At 60.5% G+C, this 24,879-nt stretch overlaps 2 protein-coding genes across 4 annotated transcripts; one reads left to right on the forward strand and one right to left on the reverse strand.

Annotated features, from left to right (window-relative positions):
• The first annotated feature begins 230 nt into the window (after positions 1 to 230).
• On the forward strand, positions 231 to 5,801 carry SIGIRR (single Ig and TIR domain containing). 3 transcript variants are annotated; one of them, XM_036281177.1, is made up of 10 exons: positions 1,213 to 1,398; positions 2,175 to 2,288; positions 2,861 to 3,059; positions 3,527 to 3,657; positions 3,755 to 3,895; positions 4,273 to 4,416; positions 4,537 to 4,639; positions 4,714 to 4,864; positions 5,055 to 5,244; positions 5,527 to 5,801. In XM_036281177.1, exons 2-10 carry the CDS (start codon positions 2,282 to 2,284, stop codon positions 5,688 to 5,690), a joined length of 1,230 nt encoding a protein of 409 aa, XP_036137070.1. In that variant the 5' UTR covers positions 1,213 to 1,398; positions 2,175 to 2,281; the 3' UTR covers positions 5,691 to 5,801. The 3 variants fall into 3 exon arrangements, with proteins under 3 accessions (XP_036137069.1, XP_036137070.1, XP_036137068.1); XM_036281176.1 differs by lacking the exon at positions 1,213 to 1,398 and adding an exon at positions 231 to 565 and having other exon boundaries at positions 2,175 to 3,059; XM_036281175.1 differs by having other exon boundaries at positions 2,175 to 3,059.
• Positions 5,802 to 7,093: 1,292 nt separating this feature from the next.
• PKP3 (plakophilin 3) lies at positions 7,094 to 14,237 on the reverse strand. The gene is made up of 13 exons (XM_036281103.1): positions 13,907 to 14,237; positions 11,518 to 11,597; positions 10,766 to 11,397; positions 10,557 to 10,680; positions 9,980 to 10,184; positions 9,491 to 9,665; positions 9,028 to 9,145; positions 8,772 to 8,942; positions 8,495 to 8,680; positions 7,898 to 8,051; positions 7,529 to 7,721; positions 7,370 to 7,457; positions 7,094 to 7,204 (listed from the first exon to the last, which is right to left on the reverse strand). Exons 1-13 carry the CDS (start codon positions 14,136 to 14,138, stop codon positions 7,169 to 7,171), a joined length of 2,394 nt encoding a protein of 797 aa, XP_036136996.1. The 5' UTR covers positions 14,139 to 14,237; the 3' UTR covers positions 7,094 to 7,168.
• Between the last annotated feature and the right edge of the window lie 10,642 nt (positions 14,238 to 24,879).

Raw genomic sequence — 24,879 nt, forward strand, 5'->3', positions numbered from 1 at the left:
GGCGGGCTTGGAGTCGGAAGGGCTGTTCGTGACAGTGCCTGAGGCCAAGTGGGTTTCTCGGCTTCCCTGCGAGGGTGGACCGGCGAGGCAGGGGAGGGTGAGGGTGGACGTGGGCAGAGGGAGGGGCGTTTGCGCGCAGCTGGGAGCTGGTGGCACAGATGGGCACACAGATCAGTGGGCAGCCTGGCAGGACCTTTGCGAGGCAGCGAGCTGCTGGGGGACACGGGGAGAGCTCAGCTCTGCTTCCTGCCTGTGCTCCTGGGCAGGTCTCTGGCTAGAGCGGTGACTGCGCGGGCTGGGCTGCCTCCTCAGCCTGCAGGCCACTGAGAGCTAGCACCAGCTAGTACCTCCAGCAGGCCGACTGGGTTGTGTGGGACCCTCACCCCAGGTTCTTGAGGGCCACAGTGGGGTGGGCCGGGCTGGGACAAGTCAGATGAAGGGTAGTGGAAAGCTGATGCTACACTGAAGATGCCCCACAGGTGCCCTGTGGGGGTGAGTGCATGGACAGGGGCGTGTTTCTATGGACATCAGTACCAGCCACCTGCTGCTAGGCCCTGAGTCGCAGGTCAGTCTTGGGGCAGAGTTGGTGGTGACAAATGGAGACCCAGGAGCCTCTGCCAAGGCCCCTGCTTACTCCCTTTCCTGGAAAAAACGGGCACTGTGCCCTATGCCAGCCCGAGGCCAAGGTCCACATGGAGCCACAGCTCACTGTTCGGGGGCTACACCTGGGAGGTGGAGAGGGCTGGGACTAAAGAGCCCTGCTCAAGGCCCCATTATTGGCGGAAGTTTCCATAGGACCCATCCCACCTTGCAGGTCAGAGGTTAGAGACTCATGGGGCTGCTCACCTGGGGGGCTGGGCATGGAGATTCCCCCACTTCCCTGGTGTGGCATCCTGTGGGGTCTCCCCAGGAAGCAGGCATACTGCCCAGCTGGGCCTGTGTGTGTGTGTAGGACAGTCCTGACTGAGGGGTCTCCTTGCCGGGACCCCCTCACATTGCCTGGACTCCAGCCTCCCCCTACACCTCAGGCCTGGCCTCGGAAATGCCGGCCTGGTGGGCTGGGGCGGGCCCAGAGGAAGGAGCCCTTGACTCAGAGTTACAGGAAGAGCAGGCAGGCGGGGCCGGCGGGCCAACCAACTGTCCGCCTGCCGGAGGGGGTGGGTGCTGGGTGGGGTTTAGGTTTAAGAGAGGATGTGACTGCAAGGCCAGGAAGCTACAAAAAGTTCTGATTGAAACACACAAACAAAAGCCAGGTCCTCACCCTGCTTGGTGATGGGTCCAGGGCAGCTGTGGTGTTTCGGGCTGGGCCAGGGGCCCAGCTGAGCAGAGTGTGCTCCCAAGCACAGGGCAATGACCTCTGTGACCAACGTCCCCACAGGAGGAAAGAGCCAGAACCAGGTGACTTCGTGCCCTCCCACCGCGGGCTGCTGCCTCGTGAGCCTGAATCCTCAGCCTCTGAGGCCCGAGGCCTGTCCTCGCCTGTCCCCCGAGTCAGGCCTGGCTGAGGGGAGGCCTGCAGTGCCTGTGGCGTGTGCGCCCCTGAGAGGGAGGGACACCAGGAGGCTATGTGTGCACCAGGGGGGGTGTGCGGTTCACTGTGTGGTGGGTGTGCAGGTGCTTGTGGCCGAGCCCCTGCAGGAGCTGTTCCAAGTGTGTACCCGCTGTGTGGACCACAGAGTGTTGGAGGGGTGGGGAGTGTGGACGTGTGCACACGGATCAAGGTGGGAGCTAAGTGCAGGTGCACGTGGGGAGGGGCTGTGTGTGCAGGGGGTGGGTGTGCCACACAGAGACCATGGGGGAGGGGCGTGAAGGGAAGATGTGCAGGAGAGCTGAGTGCAGGTGTGTGTTGAGAGGGGTGTGAAAGGGTGTGTGGGAAAGGTGTGTGCAGCAGAGGGGTGTGGAAGGGTAGGTGTGCAGGAAATGTGTGTGCAGGAGGAGGCGGTGCAGGAGAGGCCACCTCCTGAGCTCGTGCAGGCCCACTGCTCAACCCTGGGCCATCACGGTCACTTGAAGGCCCCGTGTAAGGGCCTCAGAGTCACTCTGTTCTTGTCTGGATGCTCCTCTGGCATCCAGGGCACAGTGCTATTTGTGGCCAGTTACATGTTAACTCATCCTGTTCTTCTTTGACTTGCCCTCTGACCCATCCTGGTGCCCTGCTGACCTACCGTGGACAGAGAGTGCGCCCTGCCCAGCCCTGGGGGTCCAGTCTGCTTGGCCACGGAGCCTGTGGAGCCAGGGGTGGCACTGTGCCCAGCTTACCCGAGGAGGCCCTGGTCAGACCATGGCAGGTAGACAGGTCACAGAGGGCCGGGTGTGGGCCCCCCTGTTCCGTCCAGCGCCTCTCGTGCTCCAGGCTGCCTTTTAGCCTGGGCTCTGCTGACCCTCCTCCAGGCTTGTGGGGGTGGGCGCTGCTGGGGGGCTGCACCCTCTACATGCTGGCTGTCTTCTCTGACTCCTGCTGGTGTTCATCAGCCTGACTTTAAGATGAGAAAGTTCAGGCCTCGGGGAGGTGGGAGGGCTCGCACGTGGTCAGCAGAGGGTTCTGGAACCGTGGCTCCCACACCAGGTGGAAGGTGCTGGCACACCCAGCACCAGAGTCCCCCAAACCACTGGTGTCCACACCCACTGCAGCTCCCCCTCTAGGGGGCAGTGCCTGGCCCTTCACCTGGGGCTCGTGTCCTGGGCCGATAAGCAGCCAGGTGCTGGGCCCTGTCCTCCATGGGACTCATGGACGGATACAGTGTGGCCACCGAGCAGCACATGCCACTGGCCGTCCTTTCTTCCTGGCCCACAGACCATCTGTGCACAGAGGGAGCCTGGTGTCCTGCACACGCTGACCCGCTGGATCCTTTTCCTGCAGGTGTCTGCGACGGGCCCCCTGACTTCCTCTCCCCTTCAGGAAACCAGGTTCTGAGGCCTGCGTTGGGCAGTGTGGTCACTCTGAACTGCACAGCCTGGGTGGTCTCTGCACCCCACTGTCCCCTGCCCTCAGTCCAGTGGCTAAAAGATGGGCTGCTGCTGGACAATGGGAGCCATTATGACCTTCATGAGGACTCCTGGTAAGAGACGACCCTGGGTGTACCCGTGACCAGTGGCCTCTCCGACCTATACCCTGGTCTACAGCCATCTGGACATGGCTGGGAGTGACTTCCCAGACATGACATGGGCAGAGTGCCCCTGTGGACACAGACTGAGGGTCAGTAACGGGAGGAACAGATGGCCCCTGTAGAAACTCTACACTGCCCAGGGCCGTGGGTGCCAGCAGCATCCTAAGGCCTGAATGAGACACGGGCCGTTGGGCCCCGCCTGGGGTCAGAGGACTTCCAGGGCCCAGGCCCAGAATTAGGGTGACAGTCACTAAACAAATTCAAACCTCTCCAGGTTCTGCCCCTTCTCTGAGCATATGGTCCAAGGGCTGCTCAGGAACCCCAAATCTGCATCCTCTCAGAATCCCAGCAGGTGGGGCTCTGGGGTGTCCACTGCTGCTCTCGCCCCAGGTGAGAGGTTGGGGCCTGGTCTCCCCCAGGGTCAAGGCGAACTTGTCAGAGGTGCTCGTGTCCAGTGTCCTGGGAATCAACCTGACCAGCGCTGACTACGGGGACTTCACCTGCTCTGTCCAGAATGTCAGCTCCTCCTCCTTCACTCTCTGGAGAGCGGGTGAGGGGTGCACAGGGATGCAGGATGGGGGGAGGCCTGGGGGTCTGGAGGGTGCTGGGGGAGGGTGCAGCGGCTCAGGGTGCAGCTCTGTCCCCAGGCCCAGCAGGCCACTTGGCGGGAGTGCTGGCCTCACTGCTGGTCCTGCTGGTCCTGCTTCTGGCCGCCCTGCTCTACCTGAAGTGCCGACTCAGTCTGCAGCTCTGGTACCAAGACAAGTATGGGGAGGTGGAGATGAACGGTGCGTGGGTGGATGGCCCCACGGGGTCAGCCACAGGGCCTCCCTAGGCCCAGCTCTGGGTAGGGGGTGCCCCTGGCGAGTGGGGGTGGCTCTGGAGGTGGGGGACAAGGACGCATCAGCCCCGGAAGGCTCCAGTGAGCACATTCCAGGAAAGAGGGACTCCATGCCGCCCAGGGGCGCATAAGGGCCTGGGTCTGCAGAGAGGGGGCCGGAGGCCTGTATCCTGGTTGGAGGGCGCCACTAGGAATCCTGTACTGGGAGGGGTCGTGGGCGGAGTCTGCACCTGCGGGAGCGCCTGGGCCCTGTGCGCTCTGGGGAGCTTAGGGGACCCCCAGGACCAAGCCAGAGGCGGCGATCTGACCAGCCGCGGTCCGCAGACGGGAAGCTCTACGACGCCTACGTCTGCTACAGCGACAGCCCCGAGGATCGGAAGTTCGTGAACTTCATCCTGAAGCCGCAGCTGGAGCGGTGTCGGGGCTACAAGCTCTTCTTGGACGACAGGGACCTCCTGCCGCGGGCAGGTGCGTAGGCGCCGCTCTGCTCCTGCCCCTCTGGCCGCCCAAGTGCCCCAGGTCTCGCCCCTTCTGGACCCAGGCCCGCCCCTCCCAGGGCTTGGGTCCCAGCCTGCCCGTTTCCTGCAGAGCCCTCCGCCGACCTCCTGGTGGATCTGAGCCGCTGCCGCCGGCTCATCGTGGTGCTGTCAGATGCTTTCCTGGGGCGGGCCTGGTGCAGCCACAGTTTCCGGTGGGTCTCACGCTGGGTTGGGGGCGGGGTGGCCCAGCGCCGCCGGCTGACAATCCCGCCTCCCGCCCCCGCAGGGAGGGCCTGTGCCGGCTGCTGGAGCTCACGCGCCGGCCCATCTTCATCACCTTCGAGGGCCAGCGGCGCAACCCCACGCACCCGGCGCTGCACCTGCTGCACCAGCACCGCCACCTGGTGACCCTGCTGCGCTGGAGACCCGGCTCCGTGGTGCGGAGGGTGGCGTGGGCCCCGGGCTGGGCTGGGGTTCCGTGGCTGCTGCCCGGAGGAGCCCCCTTCGAGGTTCCAGGAGCCAGTGAATGCGCCGCTGGGTGTACTGTTTGCGGCCCGGTGGCGGACCCTCCCAGTGTTTGCACCCCCACGTGTTCACACACAATACGTGTCCCCCCTTGGCCCCCAGACGCCTTCCTCCGATTTTTGGAAAGAACTGCAGTTGGCGCTGCCCCGGAAGGTGCACTACCGAGCGATGGAGGGAGACCCCCAGACGCGGCTGCAGGATGACAAGGACCCGATGCTGATTGTGGGAGGCCATGTCCGGGAGGGTCGGACCCAGGACCCGGAGCTGGACCCAGACCCTGAGGGGGACCTGGGTATGTGCACCCAGCCCCACCCCTGACCTGGGAAATGGCCTGGGGTGAATGGGGCTGCACTGGGCGGAGGAGTCCAGAAAGGGGCCCAGGTCCTGGGAGTCCTCCCTGCTGTCTGTGGAAGGGCTTGACCCCCTCCCCCTGGACCCCTTCACCTCATGGCTTCTTCCCCGGAGGCACTGGGCCTACGACCTGCCCAGAACCTTGAGAACCTCAAATGTCACCTCTCAGGAGGGGGAGCAGGGAGTGAGCCCAGCTTCAGGCCTGGTGGTGCCCCCTCCCCAGGTGTTCGAGGACCCGTCTTTGGGGAGCCACCAGCTCCACCGCAGGCAAGTGGGGTCTCACTGGGAGAAGGCCCGAGCAGCGAGGTGGATGTCTCCGACCTTGGCTCCCGCAACTACAGCGCCCGCACAGACTTCTACTGCCTGGTGTCCGAGGAGGACATGTAGCCGCTCTCACTTCCGATGGAGCCGCAGGATGGCGGGGACACCTGGGGGTGGAACCTGGACCCTGGGACCCTGGGGCGGCTGCAGCTCTCGTGCCAGAAAATAAAGTCTTGTTGGACCCTGCCTGGGCCTCACCCTGTCCTCTCCTGGGTCAGAAAGGGATGCACATTGTCCAGGGCCAGGCTCCCGCACTTCCATCTCAGGCTCCCCAAGGCCCCCGACCCCCCACTCTTTTCATCCCCACAGCCTCTTAGTCACCAGCTCTGGCTGTCCACTCCAGCCCTCCGTCTCTTCCTCCTCCGTCCTGAGCCAGCTCAGGCACCTCTCCCGCCGTAGCCCCTCGGGCCCCCCTGCGGCTGTGGTTGTCCCCAGCGCCCCTCTGACCCAGACAGCCTGGAGTCTGGGCCCTTAGAGATGTCAGGTTTGGAGCTTCGCAGACGCCCTTTGTTGTAAAACTATTTTTTTTTTTTTTAATCTTCACCTGAGGACATTTTTCCATTTTTTGTACAGATAGAGTGGGAGGGAGAGAGAGGAAGAGAGAGAGAGAGAGAGAGAGAAACATCGATGTGAAAGGGACACATCGAGTGGCTGCCACCCGCACGACCAATCAGGGTCGGGGACAAACTGCAACTGAGGTACGTGCCCTTAGCGGGAACCGAACCCGGGTCTCCCCGGACCACAGGCCGACACTCTAACCACTGAGCCAAACCAGCCAGGGCTGGTGTAAAACTATTAGTGGGAACTTCACAACCAAGTGGCCTGGCCCGGTGAGATGGGGAAGGAGGCCCAGAACCTACAGGAGCCCAGACTTCAGATGGACAGCTTGCGAGTCCCCCGTCAGGACACCCCCGGGCCCAGGGGGCAGGGCAAAGAGGTGTCGGGTGCCTTTGCCGCATGAGCAGGACAGCACCAAAGTCAGGAGCGGTCGCTCCTCTGCACATGAAGTCCGCAGCTCTGCTGCAGCTGTGCCTCCGGCAGCCCTGAGGCCTCTGCCGTCCACCCCGCCCCCTTCACGCTTGGCCAGCTCTCCCTGCTGACCAGGAGAGGCCCGTGTGTGAGCTCGGGGCAGCATGGTTGTACTCGGGCACACTGGAGTCCCCAGGGGTCAGGCCGCCAAAGAAGCACACAGGACTGCGGCCGTTGTCTTCATGACCACCTTTATTTTCAGCACTGGCTGTCCTGAGGCACTGCTGGCCATGGCTAGCCCCACCTCTGCCAGTGTGACCTGGTCAGCACCCCATGCAGCAGAGCAGCCTCAAGCCCTGCCCCACCCCTGCCCTGCGGAAGCCAAGTCCCCAGCTGCAAGCCCCCCACCCCAAGCCCTCTCTTTGGTGGCCCAGGCCTTTCCAAGTTGCACGTGGGGCTCCAGCGAGCGGCCCCTGGGCCACCAGCCTTCTCGTCCAGGCTGCCCGAAAGCAGCATGAAGCTGAGCCCCTCTCGGAGGCTGGGCCGAGTCGCATCCTCCTCTGGGAAGGCCTCCTCTAGGGGCCCAGGAAGTCCTCCTTTCGATAACCCTTCTGCAGGGGGGAAAAGGGTGTGAGTGAGAGGGTGCCGGCCACCCTGCATTCCGCCCCGCCCTCCCCGGGGTGCTGGGGTAGACCCTGCTCCCTGGGCCTCCTGCCCCACCCTGGTCTCCAGGCCCCTCCCCGTGCCCTGCCGGCTTCGGGGGGGCCAGGACCTACCGCCCGGAAGTCTCGGTGGAGCTTGTTGTACTGCCACAGATTGGCCAGGAGGCTGGAGGCTGCCCGGGAGGACTTCTCACTGTCGGGGCTGGGGGCGAGGGCAGGGGTCAGCAGGGACAGGCACCGCCAGAAGGCAGGGTGGGCGGGAACGGCCCTCACCTGTCTCGCTTCTTCTTGATGAAAACCAGCTTGCGGAGCCCGTCAAAGTACAGCAGGTCTCGGGCGGCGATGGGGCTGGCCACCACCAGGTTGTTGAGCACAGCGATGATGTTGACCAGCACGTCGGCCGGGGGAGACTTCTCACCCACGCTGCCTGGCAGCTTCTCGATCAGATGACTCACCACCTTGGTGGCTGCGGGAGGCCATGAGGTCAGCGTCAGCCTTGCTCCTGGCCCCCGGGGGACTGGCGTGCCTGTCTGTCCACCAGCTTGCCAGAAGCCAGCCGGGCTGGGAAGCGATAACGACCAGAGCCCGGGGGGAGCCCGCTGGGCAGGCGAGGGCAGAGCCCAGTGCGGGACGCGGACTTACACATCTCGTCCTTGTTCCTGGCATTCCTCGACAGGTTTCGGATGAGGCCGGTCAGCGAGCGCAGCTGGTGGTGGTCGGCCGTGCGCACACGGTCCAGCAGCGCGTTCAGGATGCGCTCCTGCTCCAGGGCCAGGCGGCTGAGCACGCCCGCCCACTGCAGGTTGGAGGGGGGCTGGTGAGTGCCGGTGACGGCGCCAGGACCCTTTACATCCTCACAGTCTACCTGTGGGGAAACTGAGGCAGGGCTGGCTTCTCTCTGGCTCTGCACCCCAGCCAGGACCTCACCAAGCGTGACTCCGGTCAGGGCCCCCTCCCGGGCACCTCCCCGCAGACCCAGCGCAGGACCTGAAGTCTCATGACCCTGAGGCTTGTCCCATCTGGGACGCTGACTTCCTGCTCCTGCTGCCCCTCAGAGGTCACGTCCTGCCTTCTTTCCTCTCTCCCTCTGCTGTCCTGGCCCCTGCATGTGTTTGCGTTGGTCCCACTGTCCCTCTCTCAACAGATGGTCAACGCCCACCCTCGTGTGCCCCTACTGTCCCCTGCACGTGGAGGGTGTGGGTCCCATCAGCCCAGGGCACTTGCTCTGTGGTCCCTCACCCTGCGGTCGCCCGCGGTGATGTTCTGCAGGGCCCCTGCGGCCGCCTCCGTCGTGTGCCGGTTGAGCTCACAGCGCTGCAGGAGGCGGTTGTACAGGCCCACAATCTGGGGGCTCCACAGCCACTCGAGGCCCTTCGGGTCCTTAGACACCTCGGCAAAGGTGAGTGCATCGGCGGTGAGGGGCAGCTGGGTGGAGAGCACAGGGTCAGCCGGGTCCGCCGGGTCCGCCGGGTCCCCCGGGGTGCGCCGGCCCCCTGCTCCCCAGGCCCAGGCCCACCTCTCGAAGCCGCCGGCTCTGCGGCGTGAAGCAGCCCACTACCTCACCGGGAGGTGCCCCAGCCACGTCCCTGCGGCCCCGGCCCTCGAGACGCTGCAGGGCGGATGGCGGCATCTCGTCATACAGCCGGTAGGACAAGTTCCTCAGCACACACACGGCGTTCTCCACGCTCTTCGGGGGGGGCAGACTGCAGTCAGAACAGGCTGGGCCCCCAGCCCCTCCGCACCGGCCGCCCCTCGCCACCGGCCACCCTCACCTTGTCCTCGCACTTGCCCACGTCCAGAGCGTGGTTGATGTAGGTGACCAGGGCATCCACCAGCCCGTGGCACTCACGCATTTTCTGGCGCGTGGCCTGGGAGGCCGAGCTGAGGTTCCTGTGGATGGAAGCAGATCAGAGACCCCCACAGGGGCCCGAACCCAAGGGCCACCATCCTCACTGCTCCTCGGCACCTCCTGCCCCGGTCCCTTCGGATCCTGCTGGCCCTGGTCCCGCTGCGTGACCGTCCCAGCCACTCCTCGGAGACCCGGAGGTTACGGGTGTCGGATCTAGTCCCTGACTGAATGGGACCTGGGCCTGCAGCCCCCAGTCTGCTGACACCACCCCTGGTGGCCTGCCCCCTCGTGTCGGCCGCCTTGCTTCGCCTGACCGCTTCCAATCGCACTCCCGGGCCGTCTCTGCCCTGCCACTCAGGCCCCAGCCCACCGCCTCGCCCGTGCACCTGAGGAAGCCTGTTGCGTTGTAGAAGATCTCAGCCTCGGAGGCGTTTTGCTGGATGAGGGGTGGTCCCCCGGCCCCCGAGAGGGGGCTCAGCACCAGGTCTGTGAGCTGCTCCAGCGTGTCTCGGGCCAGGCGGTCCTTCAGGTGGTCGCTGGAGGACAAGTTCCACAGGATCCCTGGGGCAGGGGCGGCCAAGGCCTTGGTCAGGGACAGCGCTGCAGCCCCTCTGGCTCTTCCGGGGATGGTGGAGGAAGCGTCTGACCTCTCCCAGGGCTCCACCGGGCATTGTGAGCCTCCCCCACGAGCCCTGCTGGGGACAGCTGGAGTGTGACCTGCAGGGTCGCGGGGTGGCCGTGGACCCTGGGGACTCTGCCACAAGACAGTCACGGGGACCAAGGAGAGAGACGGGCCAGGAAGGGCGAGCACGGAGAGAAAGAAAAGGGACCACAGACAGGACGGAGTGAAGCAGGGGACTGGGGCGGGGGCGCACCTGTGACGTTCTTGCGAAGCTCGTCATCCTGCTCCCGCAGCGTCCGCAGCAGCTCGAAGATGCCGTTCTCCTCCACCAGGGCCAGCTTGTTGTCTGCGTTGTCATAGATGAGGTTGCGCATGGCGCCGGTGGCGTGGCGCTGCACCTCCTGGTTGGCGTGGTTGAAGAGCTTCACCAGCCGAGGCACCGCCTGAAGGCTGCGGGCCTGCGGGCACAGGCATGCGGGGTTAGCACGTGTGTGCAGGTGTATGCAGGCGTGTGCACCCTGCAAGTGTGTGCAGGCATGTGCAGGTGTGTGCATGCTACAAGTGTGTGCACGCTGAAGTGTGTGCAGATGTGCGCGAGTGTGCACAGGTGTGTGCACACTGCAAGTGTGTGCAGGTGTGTATAGGCACGAGCAGGCATGTGCAGGTGTGTGCAGGTGTGTGCAGGTGTGTGCAGACGTGCAGATCACTCCCTCCTGCTCCTCCTCTGCTGAGGAGGCTCTGGCAATGAAGCCTGTGCAGTCAGCTGGGGGGTCAGGGAGAGATGTTCAGGGACCAGAGGTGGTCCGCAGGGGTGTTCACAGGGCGCTCACCTGCTTTTTGGCTGCTGCGTCGCTGTAGCACCTGTGCTGGATATAGGCTGCTCCCAGGACCTGCAGGTTGGGGTCTGAGGCCATGAGGTACTTGACTGCTGATGGCAAGTCAATGTCATCAAAGCTGCAGAGACAGGGGTCGGGGTCAGGCCGAGCCTGGGGACAGGTGGGGCCGTGGCAGCAGCCGCCTCCCGCCAGGCCAAGCTCACCCGCTGCTGAGTCTCTGCAGAGTGCGGTGACCGCTGTAGCTGTCCAGCCCTCGCACATCTGGCAGGTGGCCAGCCTCGCCCAGGCTGAGGCTGAGGCTTCGCACAGAGGGCGCTCGGGCCACAGGCTCCAGGATGCCCCCCGGCATGGCCCCAGCCCCCACACGGCTGCGGTGGCTGCTCTGGAACCTCTGCAGGGTCCGCATGGCGGGGGCACGGATCGTCCGGCTGGGTGGCCCCTCGGGGGCCTCGGGCCAGTCCAGGCCCCCTGCCCGGCCAGAACTGGAGCTGGCCTGGCGCTCACAGGCAAAGGCCCTGTAGGCGGAGCTGGCCGCAGGCTCCAGCTGCTCCGACACCACACTGCAGTGGTCGTCCAGGCCCGCAGCCCCCAGCCTCAGCGAGCGCAGGGACAAGGTGTCATAGTCCGCCCGGCCACCCCCGCCTCCTCGCTCGTGGAAGGACATGGGCCGGGCGGGCATGGGTGCGGGGGGCTGGGCTGCTCCATACCCTGCAGCCCCAAAGGCGCTGCTCCCGTTGTGGGCAGAGCTCAGCCTCCGACTGCAGCTCAGGTCCACAGCCGAGCGGGAGGACCAGGCGGCCGGGCTATAGGCAGGCTTGGCGATAGGCCGAAAGGTCTGTGGGCAGGATGAGGAGGGCAGTGAGTGGGGGCCGGGGCTCTCCCTGACCCTGGAGACCACAGCCTCCCCCGTGACCACAGAGCCCAGACTCTCCAGGCTGGAGTGGGTGTCGCTTACCGAGGTGCTGTCCCCACTCAGGCCCTGGGAGCGAGAGCTGAAGCCAGCCTGCAGGGTGTGGTACTGGCCCCGAGACGTGCCTGTGGACAGGGGCAGCGGTAGCTCGGTCAGGCTGGATGGCCAAGCACTGGCCACCTACCTACTTCCCCTCCTGGACCCCAGGACTCAGGGCGGGGGTGGGGGTGCCTTGGCCCTGGTCCCTGCCATCGACTCACTTGTCTCCTGTGACATCAGCCCTGGTGGTCCGCCTCCCACAGATCCCCCTCCTCCAGCTGTGCTGGGGGACACACATGCCCACCCCGATGACCTCCCAGCCCCTTGGGGAGTGAGCCAGAGGTGCCCGCGTCAGCTCTCCAGGGCACAGTGCCTGGCCTCCGCCTCCAGGAAGTCACGCTGACCTCCTGTGAGCCCGTCCTGTGCTGTGGTCACACAGGAGTGAGGCTTGCTCACTGACAAGTCTCCCTGGCCCAGCATGTCCTGAGGGGCAGGCCCCCGTCCCACCTGGCAGAGCACACCCACGCCATCCCGCCACACGCACAAACGGAGGCCCTGGCGCCAGCCCGACTCCGTGGTGAGTGGACAGACCGGCGGGTGGGTGGAGGGTGGAGAGATGGGAGACAGATGGATGTGAAGATGGGTGGATGGATGGACAGACAGACTGGAGGGTGACGGGATAGGTAGCCGGGAGGAGAGAGTGCTGGGCGGATGGTGAGCAGACAGCGGGGCAGATGGGTGGGGTGTGGTTGGACAGACTGGAGAGGGGGGGGCGCCTGGGTGATGCTAGGGTCGGGGTCTTTGGACAGGGAGGGCCTGCTTTGGGGGGGCCTGTGGGGGCCACACCTGCGGGGAGAAGAGTCCCACCTCCCCAGAGGATTCAGGGCGGGGTAAAGGGTAGAGGCCTTGTCCCCTCTAGACTGTCTCAGACCCGCCCAGGTTAATGAGGCTTCTAGGCAGGACTATTAACCCTTTGACGCTAGCGAGGCTCAGCCCTGGGACCTTACCCCCACCCTGAATTATCATCCTCCTGCCCCTAATTGGCAGGGCAGTCAGGGTGGTAATTAACCCCGCCCTGCTCCATCCTCCACCCTGTGACCCCTGGGCGCCCACTAGGCCACCGGTGAGGATGAGGCTGGCCCAAGGGGCAGGACCCAGGAACCCGGCTGCCCTGGGAGCCTCTATGCTGCCGACCTTCGTGTGAACCACTGTGGACCTGGATCTCTGCCCCTGACATCTGGGGAGGTTCATCTTACTGTCTAACCTTGGTCCCAGTTGCTGTGGCTTGGTGAGGGAGGAAATGGCATTAACATTCACGCATGCACACGCACACACCTTCTCAGAGGATGCACACACATGCGTGCAAACACACACTGACATGGCATGTACACACATATACACATATGCACACAGGATGCACACACATGCATGGGCACACATTCACAATGTACACACATGTGCACGTATTCACACAAGATGCACACATATTTGTACACACATTCGCACAGAGTATACATGCATGTATGTATACATATCACACAGATATACACATGTACACGTACACACATTCCCTCAGGATGTACACACATATGTGTACACACACACAGGACGTATCCACATGCATGCAAACATTCACATGGGATGCACGCACATATGCATACACACATTCACACGGGATGTGTACACACAGTATGCACACACATGTGTGCACATGCATGCACACATCAATGGAGCCAGGATTCCTGCACAGGGCAGTCTGCCGGGCACTGAGGCCCCCCACCCTCTGTTCTCACAGAGAGTATCTGGGTCACTCCAGTGGGGCCTCCCCGTCAATTCCGCAGGGGACCCTGGTCAGACCAGCAGGCCGGTGGCTCTCATCCAGGATCTCCAGACCCGCCCTACGCCCCACGCTTCTGCCGGCTCACTCACTCCCACGGGGCATGGGGGTGGGGAGGGGGCTGGAGTCTGCGTCTCCCTGGGACTGACGTGTGTGTCTGTGTCTCTGGGACCATGTGTGAGCCTGTAACACGGACGAGACATTTGCATGTTCCGTGTCTGTCCCCTTATATGGGCCTGGCTGGCCTGCCATGTGCTGACCTTCCTGCCGTCCCCTACGGGGGGCTCCAAGCTGAGGGGGCAGGTGGGCCCAGCCAGGCTCCACCAGGAGGACCCCTGAGTCCCTGTGGGGCGGTGGGAGGCCCCACCCATGGCTTCTCCCACGCCTGCTGGGGCGGGACGGGTGACTCAGTGCAGGCCTTAGTGAGTCAGGGAGCTGAACCCTGGAGCTGGCCTCATGGAGGCCTCTGGCCCTGGCACCACCACACCCACCTGGGCCACCTCTGCCTGCCGCCGCTGTCCCCACCGCCCGGTGCCCACCCTGCTGGCATCCACCTACCTCGGGCTGTCCCGATGACCCCGTCGGGCTCAGCCGTCCCGTTGTGCCTCGGCTGCTGGCCCAGCTGCAGGAGGCGGGCGCGGACCTGCTCCTGAACCCGGGCAGCGCGCAGGCGCTCAGCCTCTGGCCCCTCGGTGCCCCGGCGGTCCAACTGCAGGTCTGAGGGCAGCGCCAGGGAGCACACGCCGGCCTCCGGCTGCAAGGCCGACAGCAGGAAGTTACTGTCCTGCATGGCGGCGGGCACTCGGGCTGGGTCCACCGGGCCTGGGCGCTGCGGCCGCCTCCAGCATGAACTGTCTTCACGTCTCCTCCTGAGCCGCCCTGTCCCTGAGGTCCCCTCCCTGACGGCCTCACCCAGAGCCGCCTGGAGACAGACGCCCGCCCAGCCCTGAGCTCGGCTGGGGGCGGGGACACCTGGGCCAGGTGGGAGGGAGGGGCCACCACCTGCTTAAGGTGGAATTTGGGCGGAAGAACAGGCCCTGCACGGCCCAGGTCCTGGCTGCCCCTCTTTCAGCCCATCCCAGGACCGGGGCACAGGGGCCGCAGGGGTCGGCCCACCTTGGCTCCACCTGTAAAGGCCTCACTAGGCCCGGGGGTGGGGGGTGGGGGGTGGGGGAGGCTAACCGGGCCCATTGTCCGAGGGTCGCCACCTCCAGCAGTCCGAAGGGGAGGGGTTCTCCCTCTGAGGGGTGGGAGCTCCAGGGGTTGGCATTAAGAGTCATTATTAGGGGTCAGGGGTCCGTGCTAAGGGTCAGGGTTGAGGATAAAGGGCTTAAGTTGGGGCTATAGGGTGGAAGGGGTCCTATGGAAGCCTCCTTGGTGCCTGCAAGACCCCAGAAGCTTACTCCCTAGAGAATGACCCTCCAGATCTCTGACCCTAGACGCTGGAAGTCACCTCCAACCTGCACCCTCTGCAGAGGCTGTAGGCTGGCAGGGCCCTCTCTGGCACCCTCTCTGGCTCCTGTCCCCCAGGCCGTGGGGGTGGGAAGCCATTTCCAACTGGTGAGTCAAGGCTCTGCAGGATCCTGCTGGGATGGGGCAGGCGGGTGCCCCAGGGGGGTGACTCAGAGGAGCCCTCCTCCCAGCTGGTGGGCAGGAGCTGGTGTGCAGGATTGAGGAGTCCCTCGGAGCGGGGACTCAGAGTGTTGGAGTTGGGGGGGCTGCGAGTCTCCCTGAGCCCCTGGCCTGACTGGACCAGCGTCTCCAAGCCCTCTCGAGTAGGCCTGGCTTGGATCAAGAGAGGCCCCTGGATGGGGGCGAAAGTTGGGTGGGGCCTCCCATACTTCCTGGGTTCCCCTGGCCACATCCCCGGGGGGCCACTCTAACAGCCTCTCTGTCCCTAGAGTCTTCTTCCGGCCCCAGGCCCACTCTCCCATGGTCGCACCCCCCACTCCCAAAACATGTGCCTTCATCTGCAGTCAGTCCTGGGTCCAGACGGAATGGTGGGGGGGGGGGGCAGTGGCCTGGGGGCTGAGGGAGGAGGTCAATGTGGGAAGGAGGAGGCTGGGGAGGTCAGAGGGCAGTATGGAGGGTGGGGGGATTAGGGGGCCCCTGGAAAGGTGGGGGTGAAGGCTGGGGTGGGGCCTCTGGGTGGCTAGAGGTGGTGCGTAATGGGAGACCTACCCTGCTGGTGGTCCGGACACCGCCAGGCCCGAGGCTCATCCTAGAGGCTGCCGCTGCGGACTGAGGGGCCCTGGGCTCCATCGGGCCCCGTGAGCTCTCCTCACTGTGGGACAGTGTGGGGGCACCGGAGGGCGGGGTGGGAACGCCCGAGCACCCAGCTAATCAGACCGGTTGCTTTCCTGGGAGACGTGTTTTGTGTGGAAAAATCCTGGGAGACAAGTTTGTGCGGCACCGAGCGCACCCGGCGGCGCACGCCTGAACAGGGCCGGGCCCGCCCTGTGGTGGGGTCCCCCAGGGTCTCCCTGGGCCCTCAGGGGCAGGCCGCGGGTGGGGTCCCCCAGGGTCTCTCTAAGCCCTTGGGGGACAGGCTGTGGGGGGGGGCTAGTGGGCTTGGGGGGAGGCCTTGGGTGCAGGAGACTTTGGTGTGGGTCGCAGCCATGGGAGGGAGAGGAGGCACAGGGTGGGGCGGCCCAGTTATCAACAGCCTGCAGGGTCCCCAGGGCCAGTGCTGTGACTTCCCCTCCCCTCGGTGGAGGGCTCAGGTGCCCAGCACTGCAGCCAACCTCCGTGAGGACTCTGGACTCAGTGTCTCAGGAAAGCTTGGGGTCCTGGCCTCACTTTCTCTCATTGCTGCTGGGCCAGCATGGCCTGGACGTGTCCCCATGGCTCTTGACCCCAGGCTAGAACCCTCTGACCCCTGGACCAGCTCTGTTCAGTCCTCCTCGCCCTAGATCCAGTGCGAGAAGATTCACGGCGGGCTTCCTGGAGGAGGCATTTCTGTGGCAGAGGGAAGTGGATTCACCCGGATGGCTTAGGCAACGAACAGTGGGGCCCACTGTGCGGCAGAACCGGGGATCTGCATTGAACCCCTCCAGGCGCCGTTGGTGTGCCATCAGGGTGAGCCTGGAATCTGAGGGCCTGGAAGGGTGAGTAGGCAACTCCCTTACTGGGGAGGCGGGCGGCTGGGGGTGGGGAGGCAGAGATCCTGAACTCTGCCCAGGGGAAGTTCGAGGGGGACAGGTTAGCATTCACACCCCTTCAGCTGACAGGCGGAGTGGATGAGCTGGGGCACCTGTGGGAGAGGGAACCCCCAGCGGCTGTCACAAGTCTCTGGAAGAAGTGGGGAAAAGAACTGGGGGTGGGGATGAAAGGCCTCAGGTCCTGGTGCCAGATGCGGGGAGGTAGAAGGAGGACGCCCTGGGACGGGCTTTGGTTATCTGGAGCTGGGGGAGGGACACAGGGGCACCCCCTCCCGTGGTGGGGAGTCTGGAGGGGTTAGCAGGAGCAGATGATGGGGAGAAAAACCTCAAAGATATTAACAGCAACATAATATTCAAAACAACATCCAGAAGCGCGCAGGCGCACGGAGTTAAGTAGCTGTGGGTGGGGGGTGGGCACACAGCCTGCAGGAGAGGAATCGGTCAGCGAGGCCCCTGTGAGTCACCGGTCCGGGTGTGGGGTGCAGCTCACCAGCAAGGCCCCCAGAAGCACAGCACTGGGAGTGTGGGCACTTTATGTCAGACCAGCTCCCAACCTTCCATCCTCCGGTGGTCTGGGCTCCCTCCAAGGCCAGCCCAGAACTCGCCTCCTTCAGGGAGCCCACCTGGATTTCTCCCCTGGGCCCTGCCCCTAATCCTCAGTGACCCTGGGTGGGACACCTGGGACCTGGCATCCTCTGAGCCCTCATCTCCCACCTTGAGTCTTTGGCAAAGTACCTGAGGGATACTGGTCCCAGTCGACCCCCCCATAGGCCGTTCCCGGGACAGGTGTGTGAGCTCCCTGCTGGGGTCCAGTGGAGCACAGACAATGAACAAGCAGTGGCCACAGCAGTGATGCCGGTCAGGACGGCGGGTGGAGGGGGCAGTTGGACTACTCTCCAGGCACAGGGAGGAGCCTTGCAAAGGCCCCAGAAGGGAACCAGTTTGGCATGGGAGGACCTAAAATGGAATAGGGTGGCAGGAGCCAAGGCTGGATGGGGACGGAGGGAGGAGCCAGGGGAATCCTTGGGTGCTTTTCAGGATGGGAGTGGCTATTAGATTTGTGTTTCAAAAGAGCACCAGCCTCCCGGGGGAGAGTGAATGAAAGGGAGCAGAGAGCTGGGGAAGGGGTGGCCTGGCCAGGGGGGCATTGAGCTTGGAGACTGAACAGCTGCCTCCCCTTCCCCAGCAGTGGAGTGAGTTCCCTGTCTCTGGAGGCATGAAAGCTGACCCCACCTCCCTCAGAGTCTGAGAGAAACGGGGATAAGGATTCACAGGCACCATCTCCTGAGGGCTGACCACGGACCGGGCAGGGTCTAAAAAAAGTTGTCACACTCTGTCCTTAATTCGCAAACGCACCCCAGGGGGGCGAAGTATGACCACCTCCTTGTTACAGAGAAGGAAACCGAGGCTCCTTGAAGCTAAATAAATTTCCAGAAGTTGTAGTACAAGCCGGTGGGTGTAGAGAGATTTCTTATTCTGAACAACAGCAGGACAGGAGTGGTCTTGGGGGCCAGTGCTGGCCGGTGGGGTAGAGGCCTTCAGGGTCCCCCAGCTGGGTCGGGACCACCTCCTCCATGGAGCTAACGGATTTGTGCTTCTTGGGTTCTCCCAGGGGTTCAGCTTGAGTCCTGTTTGAAGCCAGTGAAGCCTTTCTGTGCACCTCGGCCCCCAGAGCTCCTGCTCGTGGGCGGGGCCGTCAGCTCCTGGACACCAGGGCTGGGGAACTCTCGGCTGCCTTGGGCTTGTGGACATCAGGGTATAACTGGACTAGCACTTTCTCTCCCTCAGGACTTGGCAAATGTTTTGCTAACTCTGCTCGGTGGAGAAATCAGAGCTGGCCTGATCCGGGTGCCACCACCCACAGGGCCTGCCTCGGGCCCAGGGACCCCTGTGTTCAAACCCTACGCTGTGGCCTGTATTTGTTTCGGTGACGTTCTCTTCTGCTGTATCACTTACCTACTTTTTTCTCTCCCATTCCTTCTCTGGTCTTCCAGCTTGTCTGTGCTCACGGACCACTTCGAGCTGTTCTTCTGGTTCTGTGTCCTCTTCCCAAACGTGTGTTCTGGTCCCGGCTGGGTTTTCAACAGTGGAGATTCTTTTTTTTTTTTTATCCTCACCCGAGGATATTTTTTTTCCATTTTTTGTACAGATAGAGTGGGAGGGAGAGAGAGGAAGGGAGAGAGAGAGAGAAACATCGACGTGAAGGGACACATCGCGTGGCTGCCACCCGCACGACCAACCAGGGCTGGGGACAAACTGCAACCGAAGTACGTGCCCTTAGCGGGAACCGAACCCGGGTCTCTCCGGACCGCAGGCCGACGCTCTAACTGCTGAGCCAAACTGGCCAGGGCAACAGTGGAGATTCTTATCTGTGGAATTCCCGAAGTGGCTTTTATTTCTGTAACGTTTTTATTTTTCTCATTTTATTTTATTTGTTAATCTTCACCTGAGGATATTTTTTAAATTAATTAATGTATTTTTTGTTACAGATGTTTCTCCTTTCCCCCCCATTGATTTCCCCCTACCCCCTCCCTCCCCACCCTGTCCCCAGCTTTGTTGTCCATGTCCATTGTTCATGCATATAAGTTCTGTGGTTTATCTCCCCCCCCACCTCCTCTTCTGGGGATTGTCAGTCTGTACCCCACTTCCACGTCTCTGGGACTACCCCGTTCCACCCGAAGATATTTTTTCCATTGCTTTTTAGAATGGAAGGGAGAGAGGTGGAGAGAGAGGGAAACATCCATGTGAGAGAGACACATCGATTGGTTGCCACCCGCATACACCCTGACTGGGGCTGGGGATTGAGCCTATAGCCCAGGTACATGCCCTTGACCAGGAATCGAACCCAAGACCTTTTGGTATGAGGACCGATGCTCTAACCAGTGAGCCACCTCAGCCAGGGCAAGTTTTTCTTTTTCTTTTCTATTTTTCCCAACACTATTGGTTTTTTAGAGAGAGAGGAAGGGAGAGGGAGATAGAAACAGTGATGAGAGAGAAACATCCATTGGCTGCCCCCTGCACGCCCCCCACTGGGGATCGAGCCCACAACCCAGGCATGTGCCCTGACCGGGAATCAAACCAGGACCTCTCAGTCCATGGACGACGCTCCATTCACTGAGCCACACCGGCTGGGCCCTTCTTTGTGTTTTTATCATTGATTTTAAAGACTTAATTTTTTTAGAGCAGTTTAGGTTCACGGCAAAATTAAGAGGAGGTGCAGAGATTGCCCTGTTCCCTCCCACCCGGCTCCCCAGCACTGCACAGCCCGCCCTGTGACCAACATCCCCAGTGGGGGGTACGTTTGTTACAGTTGATGAACCCACACTGATCCGTCAGATTCACACGAGCCCACAGTTTACATTAGGGCTCCGTCATGGTGTTGTGCCTTCCATAGGTTTGGGCAAATGTAACCACCATTCTGGTATCGCACAGAATGTTTTCACGGCACTAAGAACGCTGTGTCACCTGCCCACCCCTCCCCTCCCCCACCCCCGACTCTTCCTGTCCCAGAGCTTTGGGGTCAGACCCTCCGGAGCCTGCTCCCCCTGGCTGCCTCACTTGGTGACGTGCATTTACGTTTCCTCCGTGTCTTTTCACGACCCGATGGCTCATTTCTCTTTAGCACCGAGTAGCCCACGGTCTGGATGGGCCACGGTTTACTTATCTGTTCGCCTCCTGGGACATCTCGGTTGCTTCCAGGGCCTGGTCATTATGAACTAAGCTGCTGTAAACATTTATGTGCATTGTTTGTGGACGTACATTTTCTGCTCCTTTGGGTAAATACCAAGGAGCACAATTGCTGGATCTTATGGTCAGTGTGTTTGGTTTTGTAAGAATCCGCTTAAGTGCCATACAGAGCTTCTGTCCGCTCCATCTGCACCCCCGCCAGCAGGGGGAGCTGCCCTCTGCTCCCGTCCTCCCGGTAGTGGGGGTGGCGGTGCTCTGGGGTCGGGCGTCCTGCGGGTGCGCAGAGGTGTCCCGAGAGGTGTCCCTTGCTTCAATGTGCACGTTCCGGATGACAGGCGCTGTGGAGCATCTTTTCATGTGTTTATTTGCTGTGTGTACATCATTTTTAGTAAGGTCTTTGGCCTATTTTTAAATGGGGTTGTTTGTTTTCTTACTTAAAATTGTTAACTTTTTTTTTTATCCTCACCCGAGGACATTTTTTCCATGTTTTGTACAGATAGAGTGGGAGGGAGAGAGAGAAACATCGATGTGAAAGGGACACGTTGAGTGGCTACCACCCACACAACCCAACCAGGGCCGGGGACAAACTGCAACCGAGGTACGTGCCCTTAGCGGGAACGGAACCCGGGTCTCTCTGGTCCGCGGCCGATGCTCTAACTGCTGAGCCAAACCGGCCAGGGCAAGTCATTAACTCTTAAGTGTTATTTTTGTATTTGGGGTAATGGTCCATTATCAGATGTGTCTTTATTAATTTATTTTTTAATAATTTTTTTTTGGTAGGTGCCGCTAGCGGGAACCGAACCTGGGACTCTCTAGTCCGCAGGCTGATGCTCCAACTGCTGAGCCAAACCGGCCAGGGCATCAGATGTGTCTTTTGCAAATATTTTCTCCCATCGGTGGCTGGTCTCTCATTCTCTCGTCCGTCTTTTGCAGTTTTCAGTTTTATGAAGTCCCGCCCATCAGTTTCTTTCCCACGGGTCACACCTTTGACGTGTTTTCAGGGACCATGCCGTTCCCAGGTGATCTGGGTTTCCTCCCATGCTACCGCCTGGAAGTTTTACAGTTTTGTGTTTTACGTCTAGGTCTGTGGTCCATTTTGAGTTCATTTCTGTGAAGGTGACACCGGACACTGAATGGCTCTAAGGTCACCGGTCACCACTCGAGCCAAGTTAAGCAGAGGTGAGGTTGGATCTCACAGAAGCGTTTATTCGATGATGCCGGCAGCGTGGGGAGAGCAGCGAGTCATCCTGGACACTCTGCGGTCTCACCCATCACCGTCCAGCTGATCACACAGGGCTGATGGGCGGGCGGCGCGGAGAGCAGAGGCTGGGCTGCGGGATCTGCGTGTCTCCTTCTAGGATCCTCAGGTCCGATGACGAGGTGGTTAATTTTCTGGGATGTTACAAACAGCTCAGCCCGTCCCTGGGACTAGAGAATGGTCCGCATTCCCGAGACACGTTCCCGGAGGGGTCAGGGTCCAGGCGCGGCCACCACATCAAAGTGCGTCCTGTCCTTGGTCTGTTCTCAGAATGTGTTTTCCTTTCCGAGTCAGGGACCCACCCGGGCTCTGGGGTGTCTCGTTCCACAGTCCTGCTCTGCTTTCTGCAGCACCTGCTCCAGTTTCCCAGGGTCTGTCAGAAAACCTCTTGTCTCCAGTCAGTAAGGTGGGTGATCATTAAACAACTGTGGTGCGGTCCCTATGATGTGCCTTCCCCCTGTCAAAGGGTGCAAGATCTGAGACTAGATTAAACATTAAAAAACATTTTCTTTATTGATATTAGAGAGAGAGAGAAATGTCGATGAGAGAGAACATCAATTGGCTGCCTCCTGCACGCCCCCCACGGGGGATCAGGCCCACAACCTGGACATGTGCCCTGACCGGGAATCGAACTGGCGACCTCTTGGTGCAGGGTCGACGCTCAACCACTGAGCCACACCGGCCGGGCAACGACATTTTTTGTGTGTGGGATGTCAGGTTGTTCCGGCACCATTTGTTAAAAAGAAACTCTCTCTGCTCCATCGAATTGCTTTGCTCCTCATTAGAGGTCAGCTGACCATATTTATGTGACTCTGCGTCTGGGCTTCTGGGCTCTGTGTTGTGTCCTATCGACCTGTGCATCTGCTGGCTTGCTGATGCCACCCTGTCTGACTCCTGCAGGGTGTCAGCCTTGACGTCCGGGTCAACATTGCTCCAGCTTTGCCCTCCTTCAACCCTGAGCTGGCAACTCTGGGTCTTTGTCTCCATGCAAACTTGTTTGGGATTTGGTTGGGATTGTGTGAATCTGTAGATCAAGCTGGGAAGAACTGACACCTTGGTAATGTTGACGCATCCTATCCACGAACATGAAAGATCTATTTACTTAGTTCTTTATTTCATTCATCAGACTTTTATCATTTTCCTCATATAGACTTTTTCAGATTTTTTTCGATTTATACCTAAGTGTTTCATTTTTATGGTGCTAATGTAAATGGTATTGTTTTATTTTATTTTAATTCTTTTAAAATATGGTTTTGTTTATATATATATATATTTTTTAATCCTCACCTGAGGATATTTTTATATGTATCTTCAGACAGAGTGGGAGGGGGAGAGAGAGAGAGAGAGAGAGAGAGAGAAACATCCATGTGAGAGAGACATATCGATTGCTTGCCACCCACACAACCCCAACCTGGGCCGGGGCAAAATGCAGCCGAGGTACGTGCCCTTAGTGGGAACTGAACCCAGCTCTCTCTGGTCCGTGGGACGATGCTCTAATCACTGAGCCAAACCGGCCAGGGCTCAACCCATATACTGTTTATTTACTTTTGCTGTCTTGTTGCCCAGCAAGGGCTTCCACTGTGATGTGGAAAAGGGGTGATGGAAGGGGTTTGTTACTGATTTTTAGAAATTCCCTCCAAGGTCACTTCTGACTGCCCCCCCCCCGCCTCCTCGGCAGCCCTCACCCCAACCTCCAAGTCTTCGCTGGGATGCCACCTTCTCAGACTTGCCTTTTCCCACCACTGTTCACAGCAGCAGCCTCACTCAAACTCTCCATCTCTTTCCTGGTTTTCTTTTTCTCCACAACAGTTGCCCCCCCCCTCCGGCAACATGCTTGACATTTTCTTTATTTTTTGTTCCTCCTCAACCTCCGCTAGATTGTAAGTCCTGCAAGGGCAGGTTCCTTTTTTTATCCTCACCCGAGGACATTTTTCCATTTTTTGTTCAGACAGAGTGGGAGGGAGAGACAGGAAGAGAGAGAGAGAAACATCGACGTGAAAGGGACACATCGAGTGGCTGCCACCCGCACAACCCAACCAGGGCCGAGGACAACCTGCAACTGAGGTACGTGCCCTTAGAGGGAACCGAACCTGGGTCTCTCTGGACCGCAGGCCGACACTCTAACCGCTGAGCCAAACCGGCCAGGGCAGGGCAGGGATTCTTGTCTGTTTTGTTAACTTCTTTGCCCGCAATGCCTGGCGCATAGTGGGTGCTCACGAAGCTGTCGTTTAAAGGGATTAATACTTTGTGGTGCATGCATAACCCAGAATACGTGGGATTTCGTCTGACATTTTATAACGCTTCCTAAAGGAATTATTTTTTCGGATGTGTATGCTTCCTCTGATTGCGGCTTACATTTTCCCTTTCTCATCTTTTTTTTTTTTTTTTTTTTTTTTTATCCTCACCAGAGGATATTTTTCCTTTTTTTTTTTTGTACAGATAGAGTGGGAGGGAGAGAGAGGAAGGGAGAGAGAGAGAGAAACATCGATGTGAAGGGACACATCGAGTGGCTGCCACCCGCACGACCAACCAGGGCCGGGGACAAACTGCAACCGAAGTACGTGCCCTTAGCGGGAACTGAACCCGGGTCTCTCCGGACCGCAGGCCGACGCTCTAACCGCTGAGCCAAACTGGCCAGGGCTCCCTTTCTCATCTTTAAAACAATTTTTAATTTTAATTTTCAGTTACAGTTGACATGCAATAGTATTCGTTTCAGGTGCACAACAGAAGGACTAGACATTTATATAACTTACAATGTCTCCATCTATAGTTGTTACAATGTTACTGTGTTCCTCATGCTGTGCTTTACATCCCCACTCTGTTTGTTTGTTTTTCTTTATTGAGAGAGAGAGAGGAAGGGAGAGGGGGAGAGAGATAGAAACATCAATGACAGAGAACATTGATTGGCCGTCTCCTGCACGCTCCCCACTGGGGATCAGGCCCACAACCTGGGCTTGTGCCCTGACGGGGAATTGAACCAGCGACCTCTTGGTGCCTGGGCGACACTCAGCCACTGAGCCACACCACCCGGCTCCCGTGACTGTTTTGCAACTGTCTTAATCCCTTCACCTTTCCCACCCCGCACCCGCTTCCCATCTGCAACCATCGCTTTGTTTTCTGTGTCTATGAATTTGCTCCTGTTTGGTTTGTTCATTTACTTTGTTCTCTTGTTTTTTGAAAGAGGCCAAAGCACCAGCTGCCTCTTTTTTTTTTTGTGGTACGTGCCCCTAGCGGGAACTGAACCCGGGACTTCTGGTCCGCAGGCCGACGCTCAACCGCTGAGCCGAACTGGCCAGGGCCGTTTACTTTGTTCTTCAGGGCCCACATATAAGACACATCACACAGTATTCGTCCGTCTTTGTGACTTATCTCACTTAGCATAATGCCCTCTAGGTCCGTACATGTTCTCACGAATGGTAAGATTA

The sequence above is a fragment of the Molossus molossus genome, unplaced genomic scaffold (genome assembly GCF_014108415.1).
Source record: "Molossus molossus isolate mMolMol1 unplaced genomic scaffold, mMolMol1.p scaffold_m16_p_31, whole genome shotgun sequence".
Classification (NCBI taxonomy): domain Eukaryota; kingdom Metazoa; phylum Chordata; class Mammalia; order Chiroptera; family Molossidae; genus Molossus; species Molossus molossus.

What these genes read in the sequence shown, in the direction of transcription:
- SIGIRR (XM_036281176.1), top strand. Translation starts at nt 2,719, where the DNA reads ATGGGACTCATGGACGGATACAGTGTGGCCACCGAGCAGCACATGCCA. An exon ending in GACCTTCATGAGGACTCCTG is followed by an intron (nt 3,060 to 3,526) that starts GTAAGAGACGAC and finishes GGTCTCCCCCAG; the next exon opens with GGTCAAGGCGAACTTGTCAG. An exon ending in AGACCCTGAGGGGGACCTGG is followed by an intron (nt 5,245 to 5,526) that starts GTATGTGCACCC and finishes CCCCCTCCCCAG; the next exon opens with GTGTTCGAGGACCCGTCTTT.
- PKP3 (XM_036281103.1), bottom strand. Translation starts at nt 14,138, where the DNA reads ATGCAGGACAGTAACTTCCTGCTGTCGGCCTTGCAGCCGGAGGCCGGC. An exon ending in GGTCATCGGGACAGCCCGAG is followed by an intron (nt 11,598 to 13,906) that starts GTAGGTGGATGC and finishes CCCTGTCCACAG; the next exon opens with GCACGTCTCGGGGCCAGTAC. An exon ending in TGAGTGGGGACAGCACCTCG is followed by an intron (nt 11,398 to 11,517) that starts GTAAGCGACACC and finishes TCCTGCCCACAG; the next exon opens with ACCTTTCGGCCTATCGCCAA.